The following is a 23,679-nucleotide window of genomic DNA, read 5'->3' as shown; positions in this document are numbered from 1 at the left end:
ACAAAAAAAAAAAACCAGTAACCCTAAAATCATCAGGCAAACCAGTAGGGGGTGTCAAAGATAAAAATTACCACTAAGAAGTCAATGGGAATGTAGTTACAGCAATTACTGTATGCTCTCTGTTTCCCTGTAAGCAAATGAACTGACCTTTAAAAAGAAAATTGCCTTGTTTTTGTTGTTGTTGTTGTTAAATCTTATTTTCTGTGCTTCTGACTTTGTTTCCAACTGTTATTTGCATTAAACAACAACAACAAAATAACAACCTTCAGCCAAGTTTGGTGGCCCACTCGAATAATCCCAGGATTCAGCGAACTGAGACAGATTTCCCACAAGTCCAAGGCTAGCCTAGTATGCAGAATGACTTCCAGCCCAGTGTGGGCTACCTGGAGAGATCTCTTCTTAACCCCCTCCCAAAGAAACAAAAACTCCAACGGTAATATATATATATATATATATATATATATATATATAATGAATATATATTTTACATATATTTAAAAGGTCTTGTATTATTTCTTCTCCTGCGTTAAAAAAAATTCATAGTATATCCCTTGTTACAAATATACAAATATATAAACTATGATGTTGTCAAAAAATTGAATAGTCTGGGTACACAAGTCTGTATATTTTAAGCCATATTTTATGATGACATTCAGAAATGTTCACTATTAAGGTCTTCTATTTTTAAAAGCCTAGGAAATTAAAGATAGAGAATGTTTTTCATTATATTTAAAGTGATTATGGGCTTCTGGGCATAATTACTGGTGAATTTTATGTCTTCTCATTTGTAACAGCTTCTCCACCATTTCTGAATTCTGGTCAGTAAATGTCACCCTTAAAGTTCAAAAATGTTAACAAGAATGCTGAGATAGTTTTATGGGAAAAATTTGTGTTTAACACATGTTTTGAGGTAGGTGGTGTGTGTGTGTGTGTGTGTGTGTGTGTGTGTGTGTGTGTGTGTGTGAATTTTGCCCTTCTGTTTTAAAGGGAAATACTGAGGCGTTGGGGCATTGTAAAAATGCTCTGCCTGTGATCACAGAGTTTCACAATGAGTTTCAAGAGCTGGAATCTGAAAGGGAAACTGCTCCTGCCCTGACAGTGCAGATCTCCCGCCCCACATTCCATGCACTGGCAGAGATGGGTGGACACTCAGCCTCTGGAAGGACTTCCTCTTTGCCCTGACTGTACCTCCAGGAAGGCAGAGACTGGGCTCGCTTGTGACACCCTCTAAGCTTTAGCCAGGAGAAGGGAAGAAGCCTGAGATGCTTGCCAGCGTTTAATGGTTTATCTGGCTAGGACACTTTCAGATACAATTGCTGCTGTATCTGCAGAAGCAGAATTCCCATGCTTCCAGACTACTAGATGTTACTCCAGTAACGCCACACTCCTGTCTCCTTGAGACTCCTCAAACAGGGTCTGTGCCTATTCTTTTTCAAAGACTCCTAGACAAACCCTAGATACCAAGACTGATTTACCGGGGACTTCTCGTGGACATACAATAACGACTCATCAGCTTTGGGAATTGGTACACTGTAGAGTTCATCCTTGGACCATGGATACAGAAAGCAATAGTTCACTGTTCATCAAATGGGGTGGAGGTGGGTCTGACTTTCTCCTTAGAGAATCAAAATTAACTTGTCCCTTTCTTTTCTCATCCAAATTGTTTTTATTTGTTGCAGTTTTTAAACATTAAATGTGGTGGCATCAGTTTCCTTCTGTTTTTTTCCTGTCATGTTTTTCCATGTGGTTCTTCTAACAGTTTATGTACCAGGGACACTTTTCCCTTTATTTGTTCTCAGTTCTTGATAAATAAAAATACAATCCTCTAACAAGAAAAAAAAAATGGTTACCTGGACCCACCATGGAAATCTGGCTTCAGCTGGTTCCAGATGGAACCTAGGCATCAGTATTTCTTATTCAATCTCCTTTGACAATTCTGATGCTCAGTTGAGTTTGAGAACTACTGATTTAAACTGTGAATCTTTGCCTCTGTGACATATTTAGTATCTGTGATTTATCTGATGCCAAGTCTTTGGTCAAGAATGCAGCATCCAATTATAACACAGATCCCACGGGGAAGATCAGTTTTAGGATTTTCCATGTGGCTTCCAGAAATGTATTGCGGCGAGAAGCAAGTATTGTTGGGTATTTTATATTTCCCCAATGTCTCAATGACCCCCAAAAGAAGTTCCTGAGAGAACCTTATTCTCTTAATGTTCACAGAGGCTGTGGGACAGCTCTCTGCCACAGTCACAGTATGAATCTCCTACAATAACCCAATCTTTTATTATTAGTGGGATGCTATGAGAAAAACAGCCTTTAACAAGAATACCCAAACCATGTTAAAACAAAACAGCTACACTGGTAGCAAAGCAGCTCTCATGTCTGGGGTCCTGGGACCCGTGGGTCCCTCCAGCTTCCTTGTTCCTTATCTAGTAGTTGGATCCAAACTCAGTATCTCCCCCCAGAACTCCTATATTCCAAAGTATAGGATTTGATGTTCTGGGTACCATTCATAGATCCCAGTGTGGGAAGATGGAGTCTTAGCTGATTCCAGACCAGAGAAGAGGCTATTCTGCATAAAGGGAGAAAGAGACAAGGCTAATGGAAGCCACGGCAGCAGGAACATGGAGACTTGATACTGTCCACTTGGCAAGAGAAAGGAACATAAAGAAACAGCAGTCTCTCCCAGGCTTACAATGTGGGTGACTAGATCAGCAGTTCTAAACCTGTGGGTTGTGACCCCTTTGGGGACACCATATCAGACAAACTTCATATCAGATATTTACATTACGATTGATAACAGTAGCCAAAATTACAGTTATGAAGTAGCAATGAATAATCTTATGGTCGGGGTCACCACACATGAGGAGCTTCGTTAGGAAGGTTGACTGGGCAAAACTCAGTCTGAGAAGGAAAGCTGAGGACTTCAATGCTTGAGGACAAGATACAATGGATGAAGTAATATTAAGACAGCTTTCTAAATTTAAGCAAGTGACCCTTTATTAGATTAAGAAGGGAGATCCAAGACTTCCAGAGCATCAGAGAGCAGCTGGCTGGGAGTCGGTACTGACCAGACCAGGCTCCTCAGCTAACTCCAACTTCTCCGTCCCGAGTTCCATATGTATGTTTCAAGCATATCCCCCATCACCTCTCACCCGAGCCACTGCCCACCATATTCTCCTCAGAGGCTCCTGTTGGCTCCCTCTGAAATGGAAGGGAGCAAAAGCATTCAGCAGGGTAAGGCACCTCCCTGAAGGTGTGAGGTGGGACCCAGGGTTAATATACTTGTAGAGAGAACTCTTCCTGAGTATGTAGACCAGGCTAGCCTCAAGCTCACCGAGATCCCCCTGCTTCTGCCTCCGGAGTTCTAGGAAGCATGCACCACCCTGGTCCTAATGGTTTGGGTCCCTGAACCTAGAAACTCTGCAAAGTTTTTTTTTTTTTTTAAACTTAGTTTTACTTTGACATCAAGTTGAAATGAGAAAGATGCTTTTTTGAATGCTATACAGTTGAAAACTATAGTATGCATTTATGTGTGCATTTAGATGTAGCTCCATATATGTGTAACAGGGTGAGAAAGATAGAGAGAAAGAAAGAAAGAAAGAAAGAAAGAAAGAAAGAAAGAAAGAAAGAAAGAGAGAGAGAGAGAGAGAGAGAGAGGGAGAGAGAGAGGGGAAGGAAGGAAGGAAGGAAGAGAAAAAGAAAGAAAGAAAGAAAGAAAGAAAGAAAGAAAGAAAGAAAGAAATTTCTCAGATTTTTTTTTTTTCTTTTAGACATAGAGTTTCTCTGTGTAGCCCTGGCCACCCTGGAACTCTCTACGTAGACCAGGCTAGCCTCCAACTCAGAGATCTGCCTGCCTCCTGTGCTGGGGTCAAAGGCATGAGCCACCACACCTGGCTCACCTTTTTGTTTTGTTTCCTCTTTGTTTTCTATTTCTGAGATTAGGGTCTGGCTCTTTAGCCCATGCTGGCCTTGAACTCACCCTGCAAACCACCACCACCCCAGTAGATACATCTCTCTAGAGAAATGAGGCTTTAAAGATGCACTATATGAATACCCAGGCCATCATGGAAAATTCCATTTTAAAGGATTTGGGTTTTTTTAAATTGCATGTTTTAGATAACTCTCTTTTTTTTCTTTTTGTTTTGTTTAGAAGCAAAACATTTCTGTCCTCAAAGCTGATTCTTTTCTAGTCGCCCTACAGAGGAGGAAGCAATATGGTGGCTGGAAAGGCGAAGAAGGGCTAGGAATCTTTGCAATTAAAAATCAGCTCTGTGAAGGCGGCAAGGAAACCCTTGTACCCCCTCAGCTTATCCCATCCAGTAGAAGGAGGCTGGGGTGGTTATTCCCACTGTAAGATTCTTATTCCATAAACTCCTTTGTAAAACTTCAAACTACCTGTGGGAAGCTCTTTATCCAGTGCAGAGGCCCTCTTCCAGCTAAAAACCAGATGTTGTCTGCACAAGCCACCTGGCTGCACCTATCTCTGCTGCAGGCACTGTGGGAACAGAAGAAACAAGACTTGCTCGTGGCCATCCAAGTTCTCAGCAGCTCTGCTCCTTGCTCTTGTTATCCTCACCAACCCTTCCTCATGACATCAGCAAGGTCACTCCATGTAAATACAAGACATTCTTGGTCCAGACAGCCTTCATTGGGAAGCCACACAGTTAGTGCTCTGATTCCTGTATTCTCTGAGTGTGGTTCTGAGATGGGAGGGGGAGTGTGGGCTGCAGCCCCCTCATGCTGTGCATGCTTCAGAAGCAAAACAGGGGTGGGCAGCTCCATAGGAAGCAGCAAGGTAGGGTAGTCTGACACTCTTCCAGGGCTGCCCTTCCTCCTCCACTATTTGAAAACAGCAAGCACTCAACCCTCTGACTCTTCAAGGAGAGCAAGGTGATTTAAGTCGCTTGTGTGTCTTTGACATGGATGTCCAAACAGGAAGTCAAAGGGAACTGGCAGTTCAGTTTTGGGTTTATAAAGGTAGCATGTGACTAGAAACCGACAAGGCCAACCATTTGTGCTGTAATTCTCAACTGTCTGCAGCCAGGGAAATCTCCTGTGCATGGAGGTAACATGATATAAGGCGGCTGTCACTGCTTAGAAATTAAGGTCTCTCCACTGCCCGTGGAATGTGAGCGAGCCTGTGTTTAGAAGTCAAGGCAGGGTTTGTGCTGATACTTCCATACCTGCCAAGAGCAGCTGATGTGAACCAGGTGGCCTGCTTCAAGCAGAATTCAATTACCCAGATGGCAACTGCTTCTTAATTCAAAACTTTAACAGCGGCTTTTTTTTTTTTTTCCATTATGAAAAATGAGAGGGTGAAGAGAATATATTGAGTTTGAGCACTTCTGGTTTATGAGATTAGAGCTATGGGAGGGAAGTGTGTCCCTGGTCTGTTCGGGCTCCCAGCAGCTCCAGCCCCAAGCAGGATGCCTGCCTGGCATGGTGTGTGGCTGCTGCTGGTTCCTGGAACAGAAGTGACCTGCCTGTAACATAGCTCCCTCTTGGGTCCGCTCTCAGGAGGAGAGAGCAGCTGTCCCCAGCTAATTAGCAATTTTATTAGCAGATGGCATCTTCATTTTGGGAAAAAGAAAAAAGGAAAGGAAAAAGGAAAGTAGGTTTTTAAATTGCATGTGGAGACAATTGGACAATCTTTTCCTCCCTGAGACTGTGCGACATCAGCCCCTACAGTGAGGACCCTGGGTTTTCAGGCTTCTTACTCTGAAGGTGTCTTGTCTGGACGGCAGCTGTGACATTTTGGTGGCCTTATTCCCCTGGCTCTTGACAGGTTCTGTAATAACCAGCTATTCAGACAGGCAGGGTGTGGGGTGACCCCATGCCACCTGACTTGGGGGAACCAGCAGGCTGTGTGTCAACAGCTAAGTTGCCTGTTAGATGAGAGCTGGAGATAGGGAGGGAGGGAGAAAGGGAGAGCAGAAGTGAATTCTACTCTCACTCCCTTCTCTTTTACATCAATGTCTGTGGATCTTCATCCTTCTCGGGGCCTTACATCTCCCAAGCTGAGTAGGTATTTGGAATCAAGATATCTTTACACCTTTAGAATTGTTACTGTTTTGATCACCACTACCACTGTGAGCGTCACCACCATCTGTACCACCATTATCTGCATCTGTCACCTCCATCAGCACCTCCATCACTTTCACTATCATCTCCATCACCACCACCACCACCATAGTTATCTCTACCATCATCTTCATCTCTCCCATCAGCATCTGGAGCAACACCCAAGTTGTCATCACTACCATCACTGTCTCCACCACCTCTACCTCTGCTGCCATGTCTGCAATCAAATATCAAATGTCAAGCTGGCAGGAACCTTTCAGGAAAGCAAAACACTAAGATTCATTACCACAAGGAACAAATATAACTTGAGCTCTTTGGGTGATTGAAGCTAAATTATTCATTAATTTGGACTCTTCTTTCTTTTTCTATCTCCTATAATGCCAATATTTATTGTAAGATTGGTTGCCAGGTGGCTTAAATTTTCTTTAGTCACTGCAATTGCATTAAGCACTGATTTCTGATAATGCCAACAACAACAGAAAGCCTCTAGTCTATTCGAGAGTTTCATTTAACAACACGTATCAGGTACCAGAGGGAGAAAAATGCCCCGTCTTCCCAGAAAATTAACCATCTTTGGGTTAGGGGGTTGTATGTTAACTGATTGTGAAATGTAAGCTTCAACTCCAGTCTGTTTCTCTTCCATCCTCAGCAATTTGGAAGGCACTGTTGGGAGGAAGTAGTGGATAATGGGGATGATGCTGGAAATGAAGAGATCTTGTATGTGCTTTAAAAATAAACTGAGTAGGCCATTGGGAAGGTATAGGGAGGAACAGATGTCTTGAGATTCAGAATTCGACAGGGCTAGAGGAGAGTTGATAAGCAGACTGGCTCTGGAAACCTAGCACCCTTTCTTTCCTGCCAAAGAAATCTTTGCAAAGCCACACCCCTTCTCAAAACCCTGCCACATCTCCCTGTGGCCTCCAGAATGGAGCTCAAGCCCCTGGATGACTTCTAAATCCTCAACAGGTTGTTTGATACCGCCTCCCCAAGTCACCCTGGCTCCTCTCCCTCCTTACCCAGGCTCCAAACATTATGAATTGATAACCCATCATTCACAGGCCAGGTTTATATCCTGAAGATTTTACCCATGTGCTGTGTTTGATTTGAGTTTCTTTGATCCTCCTGAATCTGTCTGAAGGTCCAGTCAGGGATGTTTCCTGTCTCTTGGCAGAGCCAGCTGCATCTTCCTCTGAGCTCTGGCAACTTGAGATCTGGCTCTTCTCACCCTGTTACTGTCTCCTCCAGTGTCTTTCTTTCATGCTTCATGCTCAGTTCTTGGAGGATGGAGAGAGAATTCCTTTTGGTCTTCACACATTAACACCAGGTATTGTGTCAGGCTCTGCAATAAGCCTGGAGATCCTGTCATAGTTATTCTGGGGATGTTTGATTTTTTTTGTTTTGTTTTTGCTTTGAGGGGGTTGTTGTTTTCTATAAAATGGCCCTTATCGCTATTAACTAATATAGGAGCACCAGAGTTATGGGTTGGGGAAGGCTCTTTATGAGAGAGGAAGTAAAAGAGCGAACACATCCTAGGGATTTCCTTGTAAGAGTTCACACATGGGGGTCATCCATCACTGAAATGGCAGCCTCCTGGCTAAACATAAGCTGTTAGGAATTGAGCTGGTTACTATTTTCATACCTGACCTACTTTTCTGTTGCTTCTATGACCATTACAAAGCTTCCAGACTTTTATAAACGAATCAAACGACACCAAGATGGCCTTGTATTCTCTCTTCTTAAGGTAGCTCTTTCCCAAAAAGAAAATTTGTGTGTTCTCTGACACCCAGCTCTGGCATCTTGGCACCTCTAGAAGAGTGTTGCTCTCAGTAGGACCAACCTCCATTCAACACTTTTGATTGTTTTTTTTATAGAAGATTTTCAGGCCAAAAGTGAATGCATCTGGGCCAGAGATGGCACTTGCTTCCTCATGGCTTTACCCTCCAGAAGTCAGTCACTCATGCTGCCTATCCTAGACCCAGGGCTTGCCCAAGCTCAGCCTGCCTGAAGCTGCACATCTGCAGGGCTGAAGGTGAGACTGTAGAACAGAGTATTTCCAAGTCCCAGACTCCTTCCTTGTTGCCATTTGTTTTTTCTTGACTGTTCCCCAACCAGTAAACAGTGAGTTTTCCACTGCAAGGATGATATACTGTTTCACAGTGTTGGGGGTTGAGATGAAAGGAGTAGAAGTCTTGGGTGGTGAGTGCTAGAATGTAGCTGGTTTTTTGCTACTTTGAGGTTTTTTTTTTCTTTTCCACCCTTCTCCATTTGTTTTCTGTCTTTCAATGCCCTAACACTAGATAGGAGAGAAAAAAGATGGAAAGGAGAGGAAATGACATTAGCATTAGACTACTCCCTGCTGATTAGAGGCATTAAAGTTCCTTAGGGACAAGTTTGATCTTCGAGATCATCAAGATACCTAGTATCTTCTTATTTCTTCTTCTTCTTTGTACGTGGCTATTTATTAAACTCCAGCCAACAGCAACCAACAACCAACCAATAACCCACCACCACTGGGGCCCTAGCATTTATATGCCCTCTAAAAAGTTCCCAAAATCCCAAACATCACACAGTCACAGAAACTATATGCCACTGGCAAAGTCACATCCCTGCACAAGGCAAACTGTAGTCAGCTATTCTAGACAATCTGAAGCAGTCCATATCGCACACCTGGGATTAAAATGAAAACATATTCTTATAACGTTTTGGTGTTTTTAAAGAAACCAAACTTCTCACTACACTAAAAAACAGAATCCTGATTTGTAAATTCAGGAACCAAAGTAGAACACAGAAGAAACAGCTAAACGACCTTTATTACTGCCTTATTTTTAAATGCTGCTCTTAATGAGGGTAAATTATTTAAGTAACAGCTTCATTAAAAGGATGGTTAGTAAAGGACCTAAAACTTAGACTCTGTTGTGGTTGACAATAATCTATGACAGTCACCCATTGTGCACTGAACTTTCAACATTCCCAGAGGTATAGTGTGAAGTCTTCTATAGCCATTAGCACATGAAGCTATACCAAAGAGCTTTCAAAAGATGCACCAAGCAGCTTTCAAACGGAATTAAGAGCTCAGTAGCAAATGGAATGTGGGGAGAAAGCTTACAGGAGCTGGAGTTATTTCTCTGCCAATTGGGATGCCAGCTATGTGCATGGACTGTGCTTTTAAAATAGGCAGTAATGGGGTGGTAAAATGGCTCAGTGGGTAAAAGTACTTGCTGCCAAACTTGACAACCGAAGTTCAATCCTTGGGATCCACAAAATGGGAAGAGAACCAACGTCTGCAAGTTGTTCTTGTGTATTCTGTAACATGCCCTGCACCCCCCCCCCAAAAAAAAGAGATGTGATTTTTAAAAATAAAAATCAAGCAAGCACCAATTTATCTGCTGTCCAACAGGAGGAAAGAGATGGATTTTCCTTGGAGGGGTAGAAATGAGCTAGGAAGAACTTTTCAAGTGATAAACTCAGTTTGAAGGAAGAAGAGGGGAGTCTGGGAACGGGTAAAACATAAAGAGGGATACTTATAAATGTTTACATGCTAACTCTAGGGCAAGCAAGGCCAAGGAAAATCTCATCATCCCAAATTCCTAGCTCATTGATGGCCCAAATATTTGCTTCCTATAGAAAATGCTAATTAGCTGCGGGCTCCAAGCCATCTCCTAAAGTCCTTAATTGCAACGTTGTGTTTATTCAACTCTGCAAGTGTTCACTCTAAGTGCTAATGTTCTTGGCTCAGAACCCTGACTTGCATCATATTTTTCAGACATCTGCTGACTCTCTGTTCACAGTGATTGGGTCAATCCTTCTTAGCTGGGATCAGAGCCTCCTCCTGGAGGCATCCACACCTGGCAGCCCTGAAGTCTGCAAATGCCGAGTCTGAGCCCATCCATTTAACCAAGCTCCAAGCTAGCAGCTTTCAAGCGTTGCTAGATTAAGAAGCAGGGAGGTCTAGTGTTCATTACTCCCTGAATCTAGTTTGGTCATCATAAAGAGAGGAGCATGTGCATCTTTGATTTCTAAGATTTCATTCAGAAATCTCTCCTGAGAACAGCGGGGGGGGGGGGGGGGGGGGGGGGGGAGGGGGGAAAATCCCTTTCAAGAAAAGACTTTCAGTCACCTTCCTTGGAAGGTGTACCTCTCACACCTGAGACTGCCATACTTCCGTCTTAACCATGCCTTGAATTTACTTGGTTTGGGTGTTTTGTTGTTGTTGTGTTGTTTTGTTTTTCTTTTGTTTTTTTTTTTTTTGTTGTTTTTTTGAGACAGGACTTCACTGTGTGGCCCTGGCTGTCCTAGAAATTGATCTGTAGACTCGAACTCACACAGATCTGACTGCCTCTACCTTTTTTATTTTTTTAAGCTTTGGGGATCCATAGGTGACTTTTTGTTTTGTTTTGTTTTGTTTTGTTGGTTTTTGGAGACAGGGTTTCTTTGTGTAGCCCTGGCTGTCCTGGAACTCACTCTGTAGACCAGGCTGGCCTCAAACTCAGAAATCTGCCTGCCTTTGCCTCCCAAGTGCTGGGACTAAAGGCGTGCGCCACCACCACTTTTACTTGGTTCTCTACCCACAGCCACAGCTCTGCATTTCAACAAAGCAAGGAGTCTTTCCATCCCCTTTTTCATGGAAAGTTGGTTCTGTATTCAGACACCAAAGTATGAAGTTCAAAGATAGTTTAAGTTTCCAAATTCAAAGCCACCTGCATACACACATGCACACAGACACACACACACACACACACACACACACACAGGGGATCGGGGCAGTTTCACTATTTCATTTGGAGCCAAGTAAGAACTCCAGGACAGGTTAAAAATTATTGTATGAAGTCAAGAGTAAAATACAGGGTTTAATTAGACGTCATACTTATTTTGCCCTCTCTTCACCCTTGAATACAACTAGAAACCCAGGGTCTCCTGAGAGGCTATCAGCACCCCACAGCTGCAAGGAAGCAGCTGTGGAGTTAAGACATCGTCTTGACCTATCAGGTTTATCGTGATGAGTGAGTGGATGAGTAAGGAGGACCAGAGTTCAGGCTTGTGCTTTGTATATTGTAGTTGTTGTGTTTTCCCATTTAGATCAGGACCTATGGGTAATAAATCTTAAAGTAAAGTCTTTAGCAAGCAAAGCCTCCCGCACAGTGACAGTGATCTGCCAGGCACAGAAATGGACTTTCTTAAGTTTAGCTAACACTCTATGGCCTTCAGTTGAACAGGGCTGGTACTGTTGCTCTGGATTTGGGGGGTCTTCCCCTAGAATCGTGATTTTAAATTTTGCTTATAGTTCCTCTTCTCTCTAAGCCCCAAACTGATTTAATCAAGTCTCTGGATGCATGGAAGAGATAAAGGCTGCCTTCTGCCATAAGCAACAGTTGGATGAGCAACAGTTGTTTCTAAGAAGTGCTGAGAATTGTTCTATGGAAGAACTGGTAACACCGTGGCTAGTTGTTTGGGTGTTTCTCCGTCCCTTACCCCCCCCCCCTTTTTTTTTTTTTTGCAAGCCCTGCATCCTACAAAGCATTGACGCTTGAAGTTGATTGGTCTAGATCTAAGAAGTTAATGTTTTCCTTGCTTCTTCTAGGTATTTCCAGAGATGGAAAATACCTAGTTTCTCCTCTGCATCCTAAGCTTTCCCAGAGTGCTTGCTTTCCTGACACTGGTAATAAATAATAATAATAATAATAATAATAATAATAATTACTTTGTTGTTTCTAATGTTAAGTTTCAGCCACCACAGTACCTGCTTAGCCACTGAAATGAGAAGCCCCACCCTGCAACTCTGCCAGACCAAGAGTGGGATGCGACTGGTTGGAAATGAGACTGATGAGCCCCTCAGGGTAATCACGGATGCTGTGAATAATGTGGGGCTCTGCTGTTGGGAGGTGCGGAGCTGAAGAGCGTTCTTCAAAACGCTTCAGCCACCTCTTTTACTAAAGATGGGTGTTCTTTTAGGTTTCAAGTTTCTCTACCATAAAAAGGAGAATCTCTCTGACGAGCAGGTTAACAACCGCCCCTCCTCTTCTGCAAGAAGATTCCATTCATACAGTGCTGTGAATGAATTTCTTACTGGCTTCTTTGTGTGTGTGTGTGTGTGTGTGTGTGTGTGTGTGTGTGTGTGTGTGATAGTCATTTGGGGTCATAAGGAAAGGGAAGTGCAAATGACGCGCGCACGCGCGCGAGTGTGTGTATATGTTCTGAATCATTTCTCTAGTGGTTGAGTGAGAAGTGGTAAGAGGACCCAGGGACGAAGAAATCAAAGGGAAGGCACTATCCGCAGATAGGTGCGGGCCTAGATTCTGCAGAGAGGACTCCCTCGGAGTCGCGCAGCTGCTGTCCAACCCGGGCCCCTGGAGACCCCCGACGCTCTAGAAAAGCTACGCTGAACAAGTGGGCTAGCCCAGACTGCGCCGCACCCACTGCGGACCTTCTGCACCCTACTCTGCAGGCTGCTCACTCAAGTCTCCGGTGTCCTGCAGGCGGGCGCGCTCCTCCGTAGCCCTCCAGAGACCCAGACACTCGCGTCCTGGGCCCCGGCGCCCTCCTGCCGGGAGCTCCGAGCAGGCAGCCAGTGGTGCGGTCGGAGCCCGGCGGGGAGGGGTTAGAGGCGGAGGCGGAGCCAGCTGGAGCCGGTGTCAGGTTGCTCCGGTAACGGTGACGTGAACGCGTGGGCGGAGCCACACGCAGGTTGCATATTTTAGGAAGTGAGGAGGAGGCACGGGCTCGAGCTGCGGCTGGGTCTGGGGCGCGGAGCCTCGGCGGGAGGAGGCGGACACGTGGCAGCGGCGGCAGCAGCAGCGGCGGCAGCAGCGGCGGCCTCGGTCCGGGGCGCCGGCCGTCCTCCCTCTTTCCTCCCGCGGCAGCCCTAGTTCCCGCCTCTTGGCTCCCCCGGCTCCGCTCTCCCGGCCGGGAGCTGCTCTCTCCTCTTTCTAGTCTCCAACCACAGGACCCGGCGAGGGGCCCGCAACGCCGCCACCATGGGGAAGGGGGTGAGTGTCTGGCGAGCCCGGGCCGCGGGCGGGGGCGCGGGCGCGGGAGGAAGCTTAGAGACCGGGCTCTGGGCAATGGAGGGGCGGGTGCTGAGCGCGGGCAGTGGTCTGGGAGGAGGAGCACCCGGGGCGGCATCCCTTAGCCGGGCGCCTGCCCTGCCTGAGCCCTCCGGTCGCCTTCACCGCGCGCCTTGCGCTTCCTTTCTCCCTCCTCCCACCGTGCCCAGGGGAAGGAGCGCTCCTCCCCTTCCCCCGGGGAGCTCCGCCAGGGCCCCCTCGCGGTGGCCGTTCTTGCCGCGGCCCGGCGCCGGCGAGGGCAGCCTCCGGGTCGAGACTCCCTTCTCCTGGAGGCGCTGGGGCTCGGCCAGCTCCCCGCAGAGGCGACCGCCCTCCCCCAAAGGAAAAAAAAACTGTCTTCCCCTTCGGCCGAACCAGCCCAGCGAAGCTGGTGCCAGAAAGGGTGTGACTTCACAGCCCAAAGATAGCCTTTAAGGTATACTTTTGAGAGCTTTAAAATGGGCCACTGTCCATAACAGGATGTGCCTTTGGTAACTGGTGTTGTCGTCTTAACGGTGGGGAGGGGTGTGTGGGTTTATGTCAGGGCACGATTCTTAAAAGGGGCCAGGCTGACCCTCCAGGGCCGCAGGGTACTGTCAATCTAACAAAGGACTGGAGACTGGGCAGTTGATGGTGTTAGAAAAGCCATGTGAGTTTCCTGCACTGCTGTCTCACCCAAGAGCGGTTCCCCGAAGAGAATGAGGAATTAGGGGCGCGAACAGCGCTGAGTTCCCACCTTGATTACTGCCATCCACCTTGGAAGAGTTAGTTCCTGACCTCAAAGCAGCAGATAAAAACTTACAAAAATAACCCTGAAAATATCAGTTCCTAGGTTGAAAAAGCACCAGTCATGAGAATACAGGTGGGAGAGTCCAGTCCACCCTCTTCAGGGCTGACCAAGCAGACAAGCTGTAGACACTCTGCAGGTCCTAAGGCACCTTAGTATATACTGAGATGGAGGCAGAGGGAAGCACATTCTTTGGAGACTTGAAGGAGATTATAAGATGTGGGCCAGGAAGAGAGAATAGTGACCCTGACAGTGCCCAGTGTGGGCTGGTCAGCTTATGCAGCATCCTAGCAAAGGACTGATTCCCTCCTGGCCTCCACTTCCCATGATGGAAACCGGATCTATGTGTCACACCATCCTACATGCCATCTAAGCCGTTCCTATAAACCATTTGTTCATTAAAGCCCCATCTTTTATCTCCCATCCCTTCAAAAAGTCTCTTTGTCATTTGGAGACCTTGAGCAGCTTTTAGGGAGTACAAAGACAGACAGAAGCCTAGGAAGGTGAAATGACTTGTTCAAGGTCAAACAGTTGTTTAGTGACAACAGGTGCTGAGCAACCTGTTGCTGTCAAGCTTACACATAACGTCTGCCTCTGAAGCAGCGTTTTGTGTGCAGAACTCTCAAAGTTTTCCTCCACAAGAAATTGGGGTGTTTGTAATAATAAATAATCCAGGAAGACGGTTAAGTCAGAGTTATGCCTTTAGGCCTTAGGACATATGCACTGAAGAGGTACAGTAACAGTTCAACTGAGAGTTTCATTAAGTTCAACCTAAGTGTTTTATGGACGACCCCCCCTCCCCAAACAGATGTCTAGAGTACTTAGTATTTGGAGTGCTCTGATAAATTGGATGTTAGGTTGCCTGTGTGCATTCATGTATGGGTGCAGGTCTTTCTCAATGACTTTCAATGGCAAACTGGCCAGAGGAATATTTCTTACTGAAATGTTGGGATTTTTCCACATGGGGATTAAAATGTGGGTGGAGCGATGACTAAAGCCCTGTTGATAATTGGTTAACCAAGAAGCTTAAGGACAGCTAATTTTTAAGGTCATTGTGATCTTCCCACCCCCACCCCTTTTCTCAAGTGCCATCTAGGGTCTAGGTGTGGGTGATATTTCCAGATGATTCTTCCTGGCTTTCATAACTGGGGTCCTGAGCATTTGGTAAGAAAAAATGAAGGCCCAGCTTGCTGAATCATTCCTGGATAAAATAGGATTTTTGTTCCTTCTTTCTTATTCAGTGTTTTTGCCAGTGACTGGCTTAACTCCTCATGAGGCTACCACCCACAACTGTCTAGCACACCAAAGGCAGGCATCATAGTTGTTTTGAAATGCAGGAGACTTGGTTTGTTTGTTTGTTTAAAGTTTATAAAAGGTGGGAGAAGGGAGGGTCTCTCTAGCCTTTCATTTCAGTTCTGGATTTGGTTTAATATTAACTTAGATGCTGAGAAAAGAAATCCTTGCTTATGGGTAGTGATTTAAAGACCAGGCAGGGAACGAGGCGCCGAGGCTTGGGTGGAGGTGACACAAGGCACACATGTCAGCAGGAATCCTGGTTGTAGGGTAACATTATCAGCTGCCCTTTTGGAGCTAAACTCAAAAGTGTGACTAAATATCCACTGGCTGCTATAAAGCTAGTACTTTAGACTCAAAACCCTGTGAGGCAGTCTTCCCAGGGGAAAGTGGCCCAGCCTGGACAGAAACAAGTAAGGCGCTTACAGGACACACTGGGGCTGATCCTGGAAGTCCGGGAAAACAGAAAGAAGCTGTGAGATTGTTTCCACCTTTTCTCTGCCAGTCATACTGCCTAAGAGTGAAACAGTTCCCTGCCTGGAAGGTTCCCCGCCTCCATTGTAATTTGTAGCGTTCTCTGCTGGCAAGTTTGTAACAATGGTGACTCACCTTGGGGTGGAAGAGTAAGAAATGGGGAGGTTGCTCTTTATAAACCCAAGATGATAAAAAACACCCCCCACCCTACCCAAAAAGGCTTTATAAAGATCTAGTAGGGCGTTTATCCAGTTGAGGGCTAAAACTTAAAATCACATTTAGGAATAAAGAGCAGGCCCAGTGTTGAAGCAGAGACTTGGCACTTGCCCTGATCCATCCCTGAACTCTTCAAAACCAACGCCTGAGGATTACTTAGCAACAAGTGCACAGAGAAGTGACTTTCTCTTCTCGACAGACTGTTCTTTTAGGAGTACCTTAATAGTGAGAGGGAACCATTGACTAAACAGCCCTGAAGGACTTTGTATGAAGAACTAAGTTAAATTTTTGCTTCATTTGAAGACAAGCAGGTTTTTTGAAAAAGCAAAACCTCAAAGCTCTGGTTTCTGGTCTGGCCAGATGTACAGTCCTCGCCCTGAGGATCAAGTAGAGTCATCTATGTGCTTTTTGGAGTGAGTGCCATATCAGTGTACTTGCTACTGCTGGGGCTTACTACGTCACTGGGCCTGGGAGACGGACAGACCTTCATAAGCTGCTGCTCTTCAGTCCCAGGCCCTTTCAAGGCTCTGGAATAATTTTCCTTTCCCCTCCCTGAGAAATATTAGCGATAGGGAAAAAATGAGAAATCCTGCTAACTGCTCCTCAAAGGGAAGTATTCATCGGCATGACTGGGCACTGTATTACTGCCCAACAAGCAAATCCAGTAGCATCTTAGACTTTCCATTACCATTCACGTTTAAAGTGAAGACTTTCACCATGATCAGTGGTCATTTTTAACTTCTTGAAAGTGTCATAGGGAGAGACGGCAGTTTCTCAGCTAGAACATTGGTGCCCAGGGCCTCCTGCCAGCCAGCAGGCCCGAAGAAGAAATCCGAGTGTCAGATCAGATGGGCTCACAGTAATCAGAGTGGCTGGGTTTGGATAACAAAGCACTGGGCAGACTGTTTTGCCAGCCCTGTCTAATTCTAGATTACTCTGAGAAGATGGCTAGTGGGTACTACCGTGAAGTAAAGGGAATGCTACAGTGCAACATCTTCCAACAATCCTTCGTTTACATGTATATTTGAGACGGGACTGATGAGCAGAGTTGGGTCTGAACGTTCTCACTTTGCCTTGAATTAAGAGTGTGAGAGGAAGTGTGTTCTTTGGCTGGAGTCAGAGTGAGTGTTCTTTGCATATGACTCACCTCATTAGCTGTGCTGAAATCTGGTGTCAGGAATCCCTAAGATGGTCTTAACATGTGTTTGTTGGATGCTTAAGGTAACAGGTTCTGTGAAGTAGAAAAGAGGACACGCGTGTACACACACACACACACACACACACACACACACACACACACCACACTTTCACCCTGATTTGGTTTCATATGGATCCTAAGCCAAAGAGATTTAAAAAAAAAAAAAAAAAAAAAAAACCAATAGACCTCATTTTCTAGTTGGTTTGTGACTTTACAATGAAATGTATCTGGGCATTGTCTCTTAGCAGAGTTTACTCAAACCCCATTTAGTAACAGCAGTCTCATTCTCTGCTGGTGATTTGAAAGGTTGATTGATGGTGGCTCAGGCTCTGTCTTTGGGGCCTTCATTATTTGGGGACTAGTAATCACTGTAACGGTTTGTGATCTGTGGGCCCTGGTGTTTATCTTTCCAGTCTGTTATCCTGATGTTACTCAGAGCCTTGGGGCGGTTAGGGTGCACATCCTGTCTGTTTGCATGCTCCCTGTCATGCTTCCATGGCACGAAGCTGTGTTTCTGCAGGCCTTCAGCACCCTTGCCCTCTTCAGCCCAGCAGTCCGCTTGCTACCTAGGCTCCATCAAACCCACCTAGTAAAGAGTGATCAGGACTTCCTCGACACTGACGCTCCCTCTGGGATACTGGCTCCAGTTTTTAAGCTATTCTCTCTCAAACCAGAGTGATGGGGCTAGAAAGGGGGAAGGGGGTTATGGGAGAGGGCAGGTGGAGGGTGTTAAGGCATGAGTAGAGCGTTTTCATTCAGGTCTCTTGCAGAGGTCAAATGTCCCATGGGGCTGGCACTTTTTAGTAAATAGAAGAAAAAATATACATTTTAATAGGAAGAAAATCTAAAATATAGTGATTCTTCACATACTTTGCAGTTTTTATTTTTTTCAAATGGTCATGGTGCATTCTGTGGCCGCAAGGGTGGACTGGCAGGGGTTGTTAAAGAATTCACCAGGGAGGCAGGCTAGATGATGCTACCATGGGATGAGGGAACCCAGTGGCTGGAGCTGCGGTTGATCTCCTCCCTGTGACGGATGGGTACAGCCCAATTTTAGATACTGGTTTCACAAAAGATCCAGTGCTCTGGCTTTGTAGGAGTACATTTCCCAGCATGCATGTCTTCAGGAATGAGAAGAGGGACCTAGGGTACGGTATGGGGTTGAGGTGCCCCTTGGTTACCTCCTCTGCAGAGAATTACTATTCCAAATGTGTCACTGTGGGCTGGAGAATAGCCAAAGGACCATGACTGTCTTATCCACTGTCATCTGTTTGCCAATTCTCACCTAGCACAGGCTTTGGTACAGCCCTTAGGTCCCCAGCTAGAAAAGATGAACCCACAAGAAGCCATTTAGGCTGAGAATCAGTTGGAAATGTAGCAAACTAGGCCAGATTGATACTTTGTTTAACATGTCTCTGAAACCTACCTCTATAGGAAGCAAGGAATGTCAGTGATGTGTGCCGTGACCGGGTTATCACAGTGACCTTTGCATAGCGCTGTACAGAGGACCTTTACAGACAGCTGAGTTTGAGGTTTTGATATGAGAACCAGGAAAATTGAGGGATACTCACCCACTTTATACTAACAGTTGGCCAAAACTAGGCAGAGCCTTCTGTAGCTGAATCAGGCTGTGTCTGACTTCCCTGCCAAATTGGAGTTTGCCAAATTGAGTTTGAAGGTGCCGTCTCCCCAGCCCTCTTGGCCAGCTGTGAATCAGCAACATTTGGAGCAGCTACTTTGCCATGTTTGTAGCCTCTCTTGCTAGTCAAAAGCTTTTGTTCTCAGTTCTGGAAACAATGTGGGGGTTGTTCTGTTTTGTTAGGTGTTCTGTTTTCAGATTCTGCCAGCCAAACTATCAGAGTGCCTTAGGTAAGTTAATGGTTATAACCAAGCAGGTGTCTAAGGCTGACTGTTGAACGACATGTAGCTGGCAAGTGGCAGTGCTAGGATAATGGCATGGGCCAGAATTCAAAGCACCATCCACTGACCTGGCTAATGTGAGTGGGGCTCTTAGGCTTCCAAGTGCCCTTTGGGCAAATCAGAGGGCATTTCAGAGTCTGGAAGGGGCCTCCTGAGTGCTCTGGCTGTAGAACCAGAGGTGTTTCTGTTGAGTGGAAGCCTTAGGAGGCACCCCTGGGTGCTAGTGAGTGGTCTAGAGGGCACAGGGCAGAGGCGGTGCCTGTGTAGCCTTGAGTGGCGATCTACTAGGGAGGAAGCTCCTTAGTTAAATCTTACTGTGGTGTGCGTGAGTGTGTTTGTATAAAAGTGTGTGAGAAATTGTTTGTGTGTGACAGTGTATCTGTGAGAAAGAGTATGTGTGTGACTGTGTGAGTGGTGTGTGAGCTGTGTAGGTGTGTGGCCCTCAGTGTTACTGTAATTATTGGTAAATTTGCAGCTGTCTTCTACCTTCCCCAAACACATTTCCTCCTGTAAGTGATGAATTAACTGAAGGAGAGGAAGGAACATTTTCCACTCTAAAAGGTCATGGGGATTTCTTGTTCCTTATTGTGAGGGCCAGCATGAAGTCTTGTTACATATCAATTTTGTCCTTTGTTCTTCCTGTTCACCGTTTTCTCTTTCCATCTCTAATGTATCTTCCTCATGTCCGAAGCACACAGTAGCTTTGGGAATCTCTGGGAAGGTGGAATCTGTAGGTCACATAGGTTGAAATAATGACACTCAGCCATGCCTCACTGTAACTTCCTAGTTCTTAAATTAGGATGGAAAAGATTAGTAACCTAGCTTACTAACCCCTTTAACCAACTGCCCTTTTGAGGATGGCACAGCCTGTTGAATGCCCCTTCCAGATTTTAGCTCAGAGGCTCTCAAAGGGAGTTGCTTGAGTTAGTCACTCTGGCTCTGTGGGGCAGAGTGAAGAAGCAATCTCAGTTTCTAACTGAGAAAGGAGAAGTTCAGAGCCTGGAGCCCAAACAAGTGGGCAGGTCAGTGGAGCCGCAGACCGCACCACTCCCTGCTGTGACCTTTGTTTTTAAAAGAAATAAGGAAAATGTTGTCCTACCCCACACCACAAACACATACTTTTTCAGCTTTGAAATTACAGTTCTTAGTGCCCATAGGAACCTAAGGATCTCTTGATCTGCACCAGGAAGAACTAACATTAAATTATTGTTTTACTTGTGGGCAAGAACTGACCAGATAAGCTGCCTAGTTCTTTTAGACAAACATTGCCTACTGAAAAAATTAAGATTTTGAAGAAGTGATTTTATATATTAATACTTTCCATGCCCCTTTTACAGATGTCCCCATTTAAAAGTGGCTTAAATAGCACGACTTTATACAGGGGTTTGGCTCTAAGGACATGTGGATTCCTCAACTTTACTCTCAATAGCTGTGAAGGTACAGGCCACACACTGCCTTTGTGGTGGCTGATAAAACTTTGGAAGGTGTCCAGGGAGGGCTGGCCTGTGCCAATATCTCTCTTCTCCCTTTTGCAGTGGAAAATGTGAGAAGTCTAAGAATAACCGAAGCGCGCAGACCGTGAGGCTGGGGGATTAAAACACTGCTCCTTATGGAAGCATATTTCCATGAAACTGAACTTGCTTAAAAATGTATCGAGTGTATTTAAAGTATCTGTTTAAGCTGGCGTGGTGGTACATGCCTTTGATCCCAGCACTCAGGAGGCAGAGGCCAGACTGATCTACAAAGGGAGTCCAGGACAATAAGGGCTTGTTACACAGAAAAATCCTATCTTGAAAAAAAAAATCAGTTTAATCTGGCCACATATGTAAAGGAGCCGTGAGTTGGCATCTATGTAATGGCTTTCCAGCATTGTACTTTTCCGTCAGATCTGTAGAGAAATCTGCTCGCCTCTGGTCAGAGCCCTCTAGTTTGCTCTTTCTTCAATGCATGTAGCAGTGTCTCATCCTAACTCCAGCACACAGCTCTACTCAGAGAGACTGACTCCAGAGCAGAGAGAGAGAATGTTAGGAATGTTGACTGTCCTCCAATCTGCCCAGCTCCACTCTGCAGATAAGATGAAGATTCAAGTGCCCTGCTCTCAAGGAAGAAGTCATTTGTCAAGTCACACGGTGTTGAATAGCGGCACAAATACCCACTAATCTGAGCAGGCTTTTTTTTTTTTCCTTCCAAAGTCAGGAGAATGCTGTATTTTATTTGCTACTTATTAACTATAAATGGCTGAAATACATGCTTTGCGGTTTTATTTTCATTTGGGACAACAAAACCCAATGTAGACGGGAGAGTTCCTGGGTATCGCTTGAATAGTTGTTAATGTACTGCTTAAAGTTAGGGGAGAGACCCACAAAATAATAGCAACAGCATCACCAAGTATTCATTGTAAGGCAAGGGCTAGCTAGCACCAGCCTCTCCCCGCCCCAGCCCCTCCCTGGGAGGTGGCCTGCAGGGGAGAGCCCTCACCAAGGACTGACTTTAGAGTACCAAGTCCTGGTTTCATGCACATCGCCTCAAGCACTCTAACAGGGTGAGGGAGTGGAATGATCTAAATTTAAACTATAGAATCAACATTTTCTCTAAAACTCCTTCCAGTTTTGAGAGGCGTAGGTGGATCCTGTGAATTATGTGATAACGCACACGCTTTTCCTGCATCCTGCTTGTGTCAAAACATTTCCAGGGCCTTTCATTTTGGGAGATTTTATTTTAGGTTACAGACTGGGGTGGAGACTCCCTTTCTTTCATTTTCCTTTCTTTTTTGTTTTTGTAGCTTATTTAAATTTTTTTAGGGATTTTTAGATGTTTTGTTTCTCGATGAAAAAATGAAATGTGGTCAGTATCTTTATGTGAACATTAATGGTACTTAAACTGTGCATAATGGCTCTGCAGCAAAAAAGAATCTAATCATAATGTCAGAGTCGTCATTAAATCTCAGAAGTACTGACTGAGTTGTCTGTCCTTATCATGTTGTAGAAAGAGAAATCCGTCCTTAGGAGTTGGTGACTTCTCTCAAACTATTTTAACTGGTGGCCAATAGGGCTCAGGACTTCAGCTTCTCCTCTGTCTGATTCTGGGTGCAAACTTAGGCCCTGGACTGGCGTCAACATTACTAATGGAAGCATAGGTTCATTCCTTCAGCGGACAAGGCAGAAGATGGCAAAGTAGGGATTTTAACATTATAGCCACTGTTCACCTCAAATGCAGGTTGCCCTAGCAAGGCTATTTGAACCTTGCTACAACTTCCCCATTGTTCTTAATACCCTAGGGTGGACACAAGATGCTTTTAGTGGTGGTGGCACTAATCCACCATCAATGGCTTTGTTGAGGTGCTGCACAGTGTAAGCTCCTAGGTTGTGTTGGGCTGAATATTAACACAGTAACTGTTCCCACTGTGACCCTGTAGCTTCCATCCCTCCACCACACACACACACTGCATACCTTGAGTTCCCAGGTACTGCACAGAGCTCACCCTCTCCCTTCTCCTTTCTCCCTTGTCCCATCTGTAGGTTGGACGAGACAAGTATGAGCCTGCAGCTGTATCAGAGCATGGCGACAAAAAGGGTAAAAAGGCTAAGAAGGAAAGGGACATGGATGAACTCAAAAAGGAAGTGTCTATGGTAAGTGCTGGGAGGAAAACTGGTTTTGTAGTTTTTCTTAAGAATTGGTTGCACTGTACCCCTGTGGGTGTGTGCTTCTGCTCCCGGCCTAGGCCAGAGAACTGACAGGGTTGATGCTGAAGAATCTTCATTCTGAAAGCTATTAAAGGGTTAAACGAGGTCTTTGTCTCCCCTCCATAAGCAATGGAAATGTTCTTGGTACCACAGTCTGCTTTTCTCTGAAGTATGCTGACACGCTAACAGCTAAGGAGGTTTTTGTGACTTAACCCATCTATAGCCAACCTGGACAGATGAGGTCCCCATGTAGACAAGTGGTTCTCAACCTGTGGGCTGCGATCCATTTGGGGGTCAAGCGGTCCTTTCACAGAGGTTACATATCAGATATTTACATTATGATTCATAGCAGCAAAATTAGTTGTGAAGTAGCAGTGAAAAAACTTTATAGCCAGGGGTCACCACAACATGAAGAACTGCATTAAAGGGTCGCAGCATTGGGAAGGCTGAGAGCTGCTGCCCTAGACATCCAAGAGGTGTTGGGTTTCTCTGACTCAGTTCAGCAGGTGATAATGGACCTGTGTCACCCAGCATTGACTCTCCTGTCGTGAGGTTGGTGCTTAGCCTAGGCAGTTGTGGGAAGAAAGTTTCAATAGGGATGAATAGTGCAGGTGGTTTTTTTCCCTTTTGATTTTAGGGTGTATAATTTTTTTTTTTTTTTTTTTCTGTTTTCCCTTAGGACGACCATAAACTCAGCCTGGATGAACTCCATCGTAAATATGGGACGGATTTGAGCCGAGTAGGTACTCATTTGAAGCCTGCCATAGCAAACCATAGTTTTCCCTGTGGTGTTTGTTCCATCTGACCTTGCTTGGATTGTACTGACAGCCGCCATTGGCTGTGTGACATGCACAGAATCTGTGCTTTTATGTAGCCATTTCTTCCCTGAAAACTTGTTGGAGTGGACGTTAGTTTCTGTTTTCTAGAGCACCTGGTTTTGAAGGTGGTTCCAAAGCCAGGCTCCTTCACTTTGTCTATGTT

At 45.3% G+C, this 23,679-nt stretch overlaps 1 protein-coding gene across 1 annotated transcript in view; it reads left to right on the top strand.

The window, feature by feature from the left end:
- The first annotated feature begins 12,275 nt into the window (after window positions 1-12,275).
- Window positions 12,276-23,679, top strand: part of Atp1a1 (ATPase Na+/K+ transporting subunit alpha 1) — a 29,144-nt gene continuing 17,740 nt past the window's right edge. Inside the window, exons 1-3 of the mRNA XM_034501132.1 lie at window positions 12,276-13,070; window positions 22,534-22,644; window positions 23,378-23,437. Coding sequence (XP_034357023.1) covers window positions 13,059-13,070; window positions 22,534-22,644; window positions 23,378-23,437 — 183 coding nt within the window. The 5' untranslated portion in view covers window positions 12,276-13,058. The remainder of the gene's footprint in view (window positions 13,071-22,533; window positions 22,645-23,377; window positions 23,438-23,679) is intronic.

The sequence above is a fragment of the Arvicanthis niloticus genome, chromosome 4 (genome assembly GCF_011762505.2).
Source record: "Arvicanthis niloticus isolate mArvNil1 chromosome 4, mArvNil1.pat.X, whole genome shotgun sequence".
Taxonomy (NCBI): Eukaryota; Metazoa; Chordata; class Mammalia; order Rodentia; family Muridae; genus Arvicanthis; species Arvicanthis niloticus.
The sequence above is the reverse complement of the archived record's forward strand: the minus strand, read 5'-3'. Positions and strand labels throughout refer to the sequence as shown.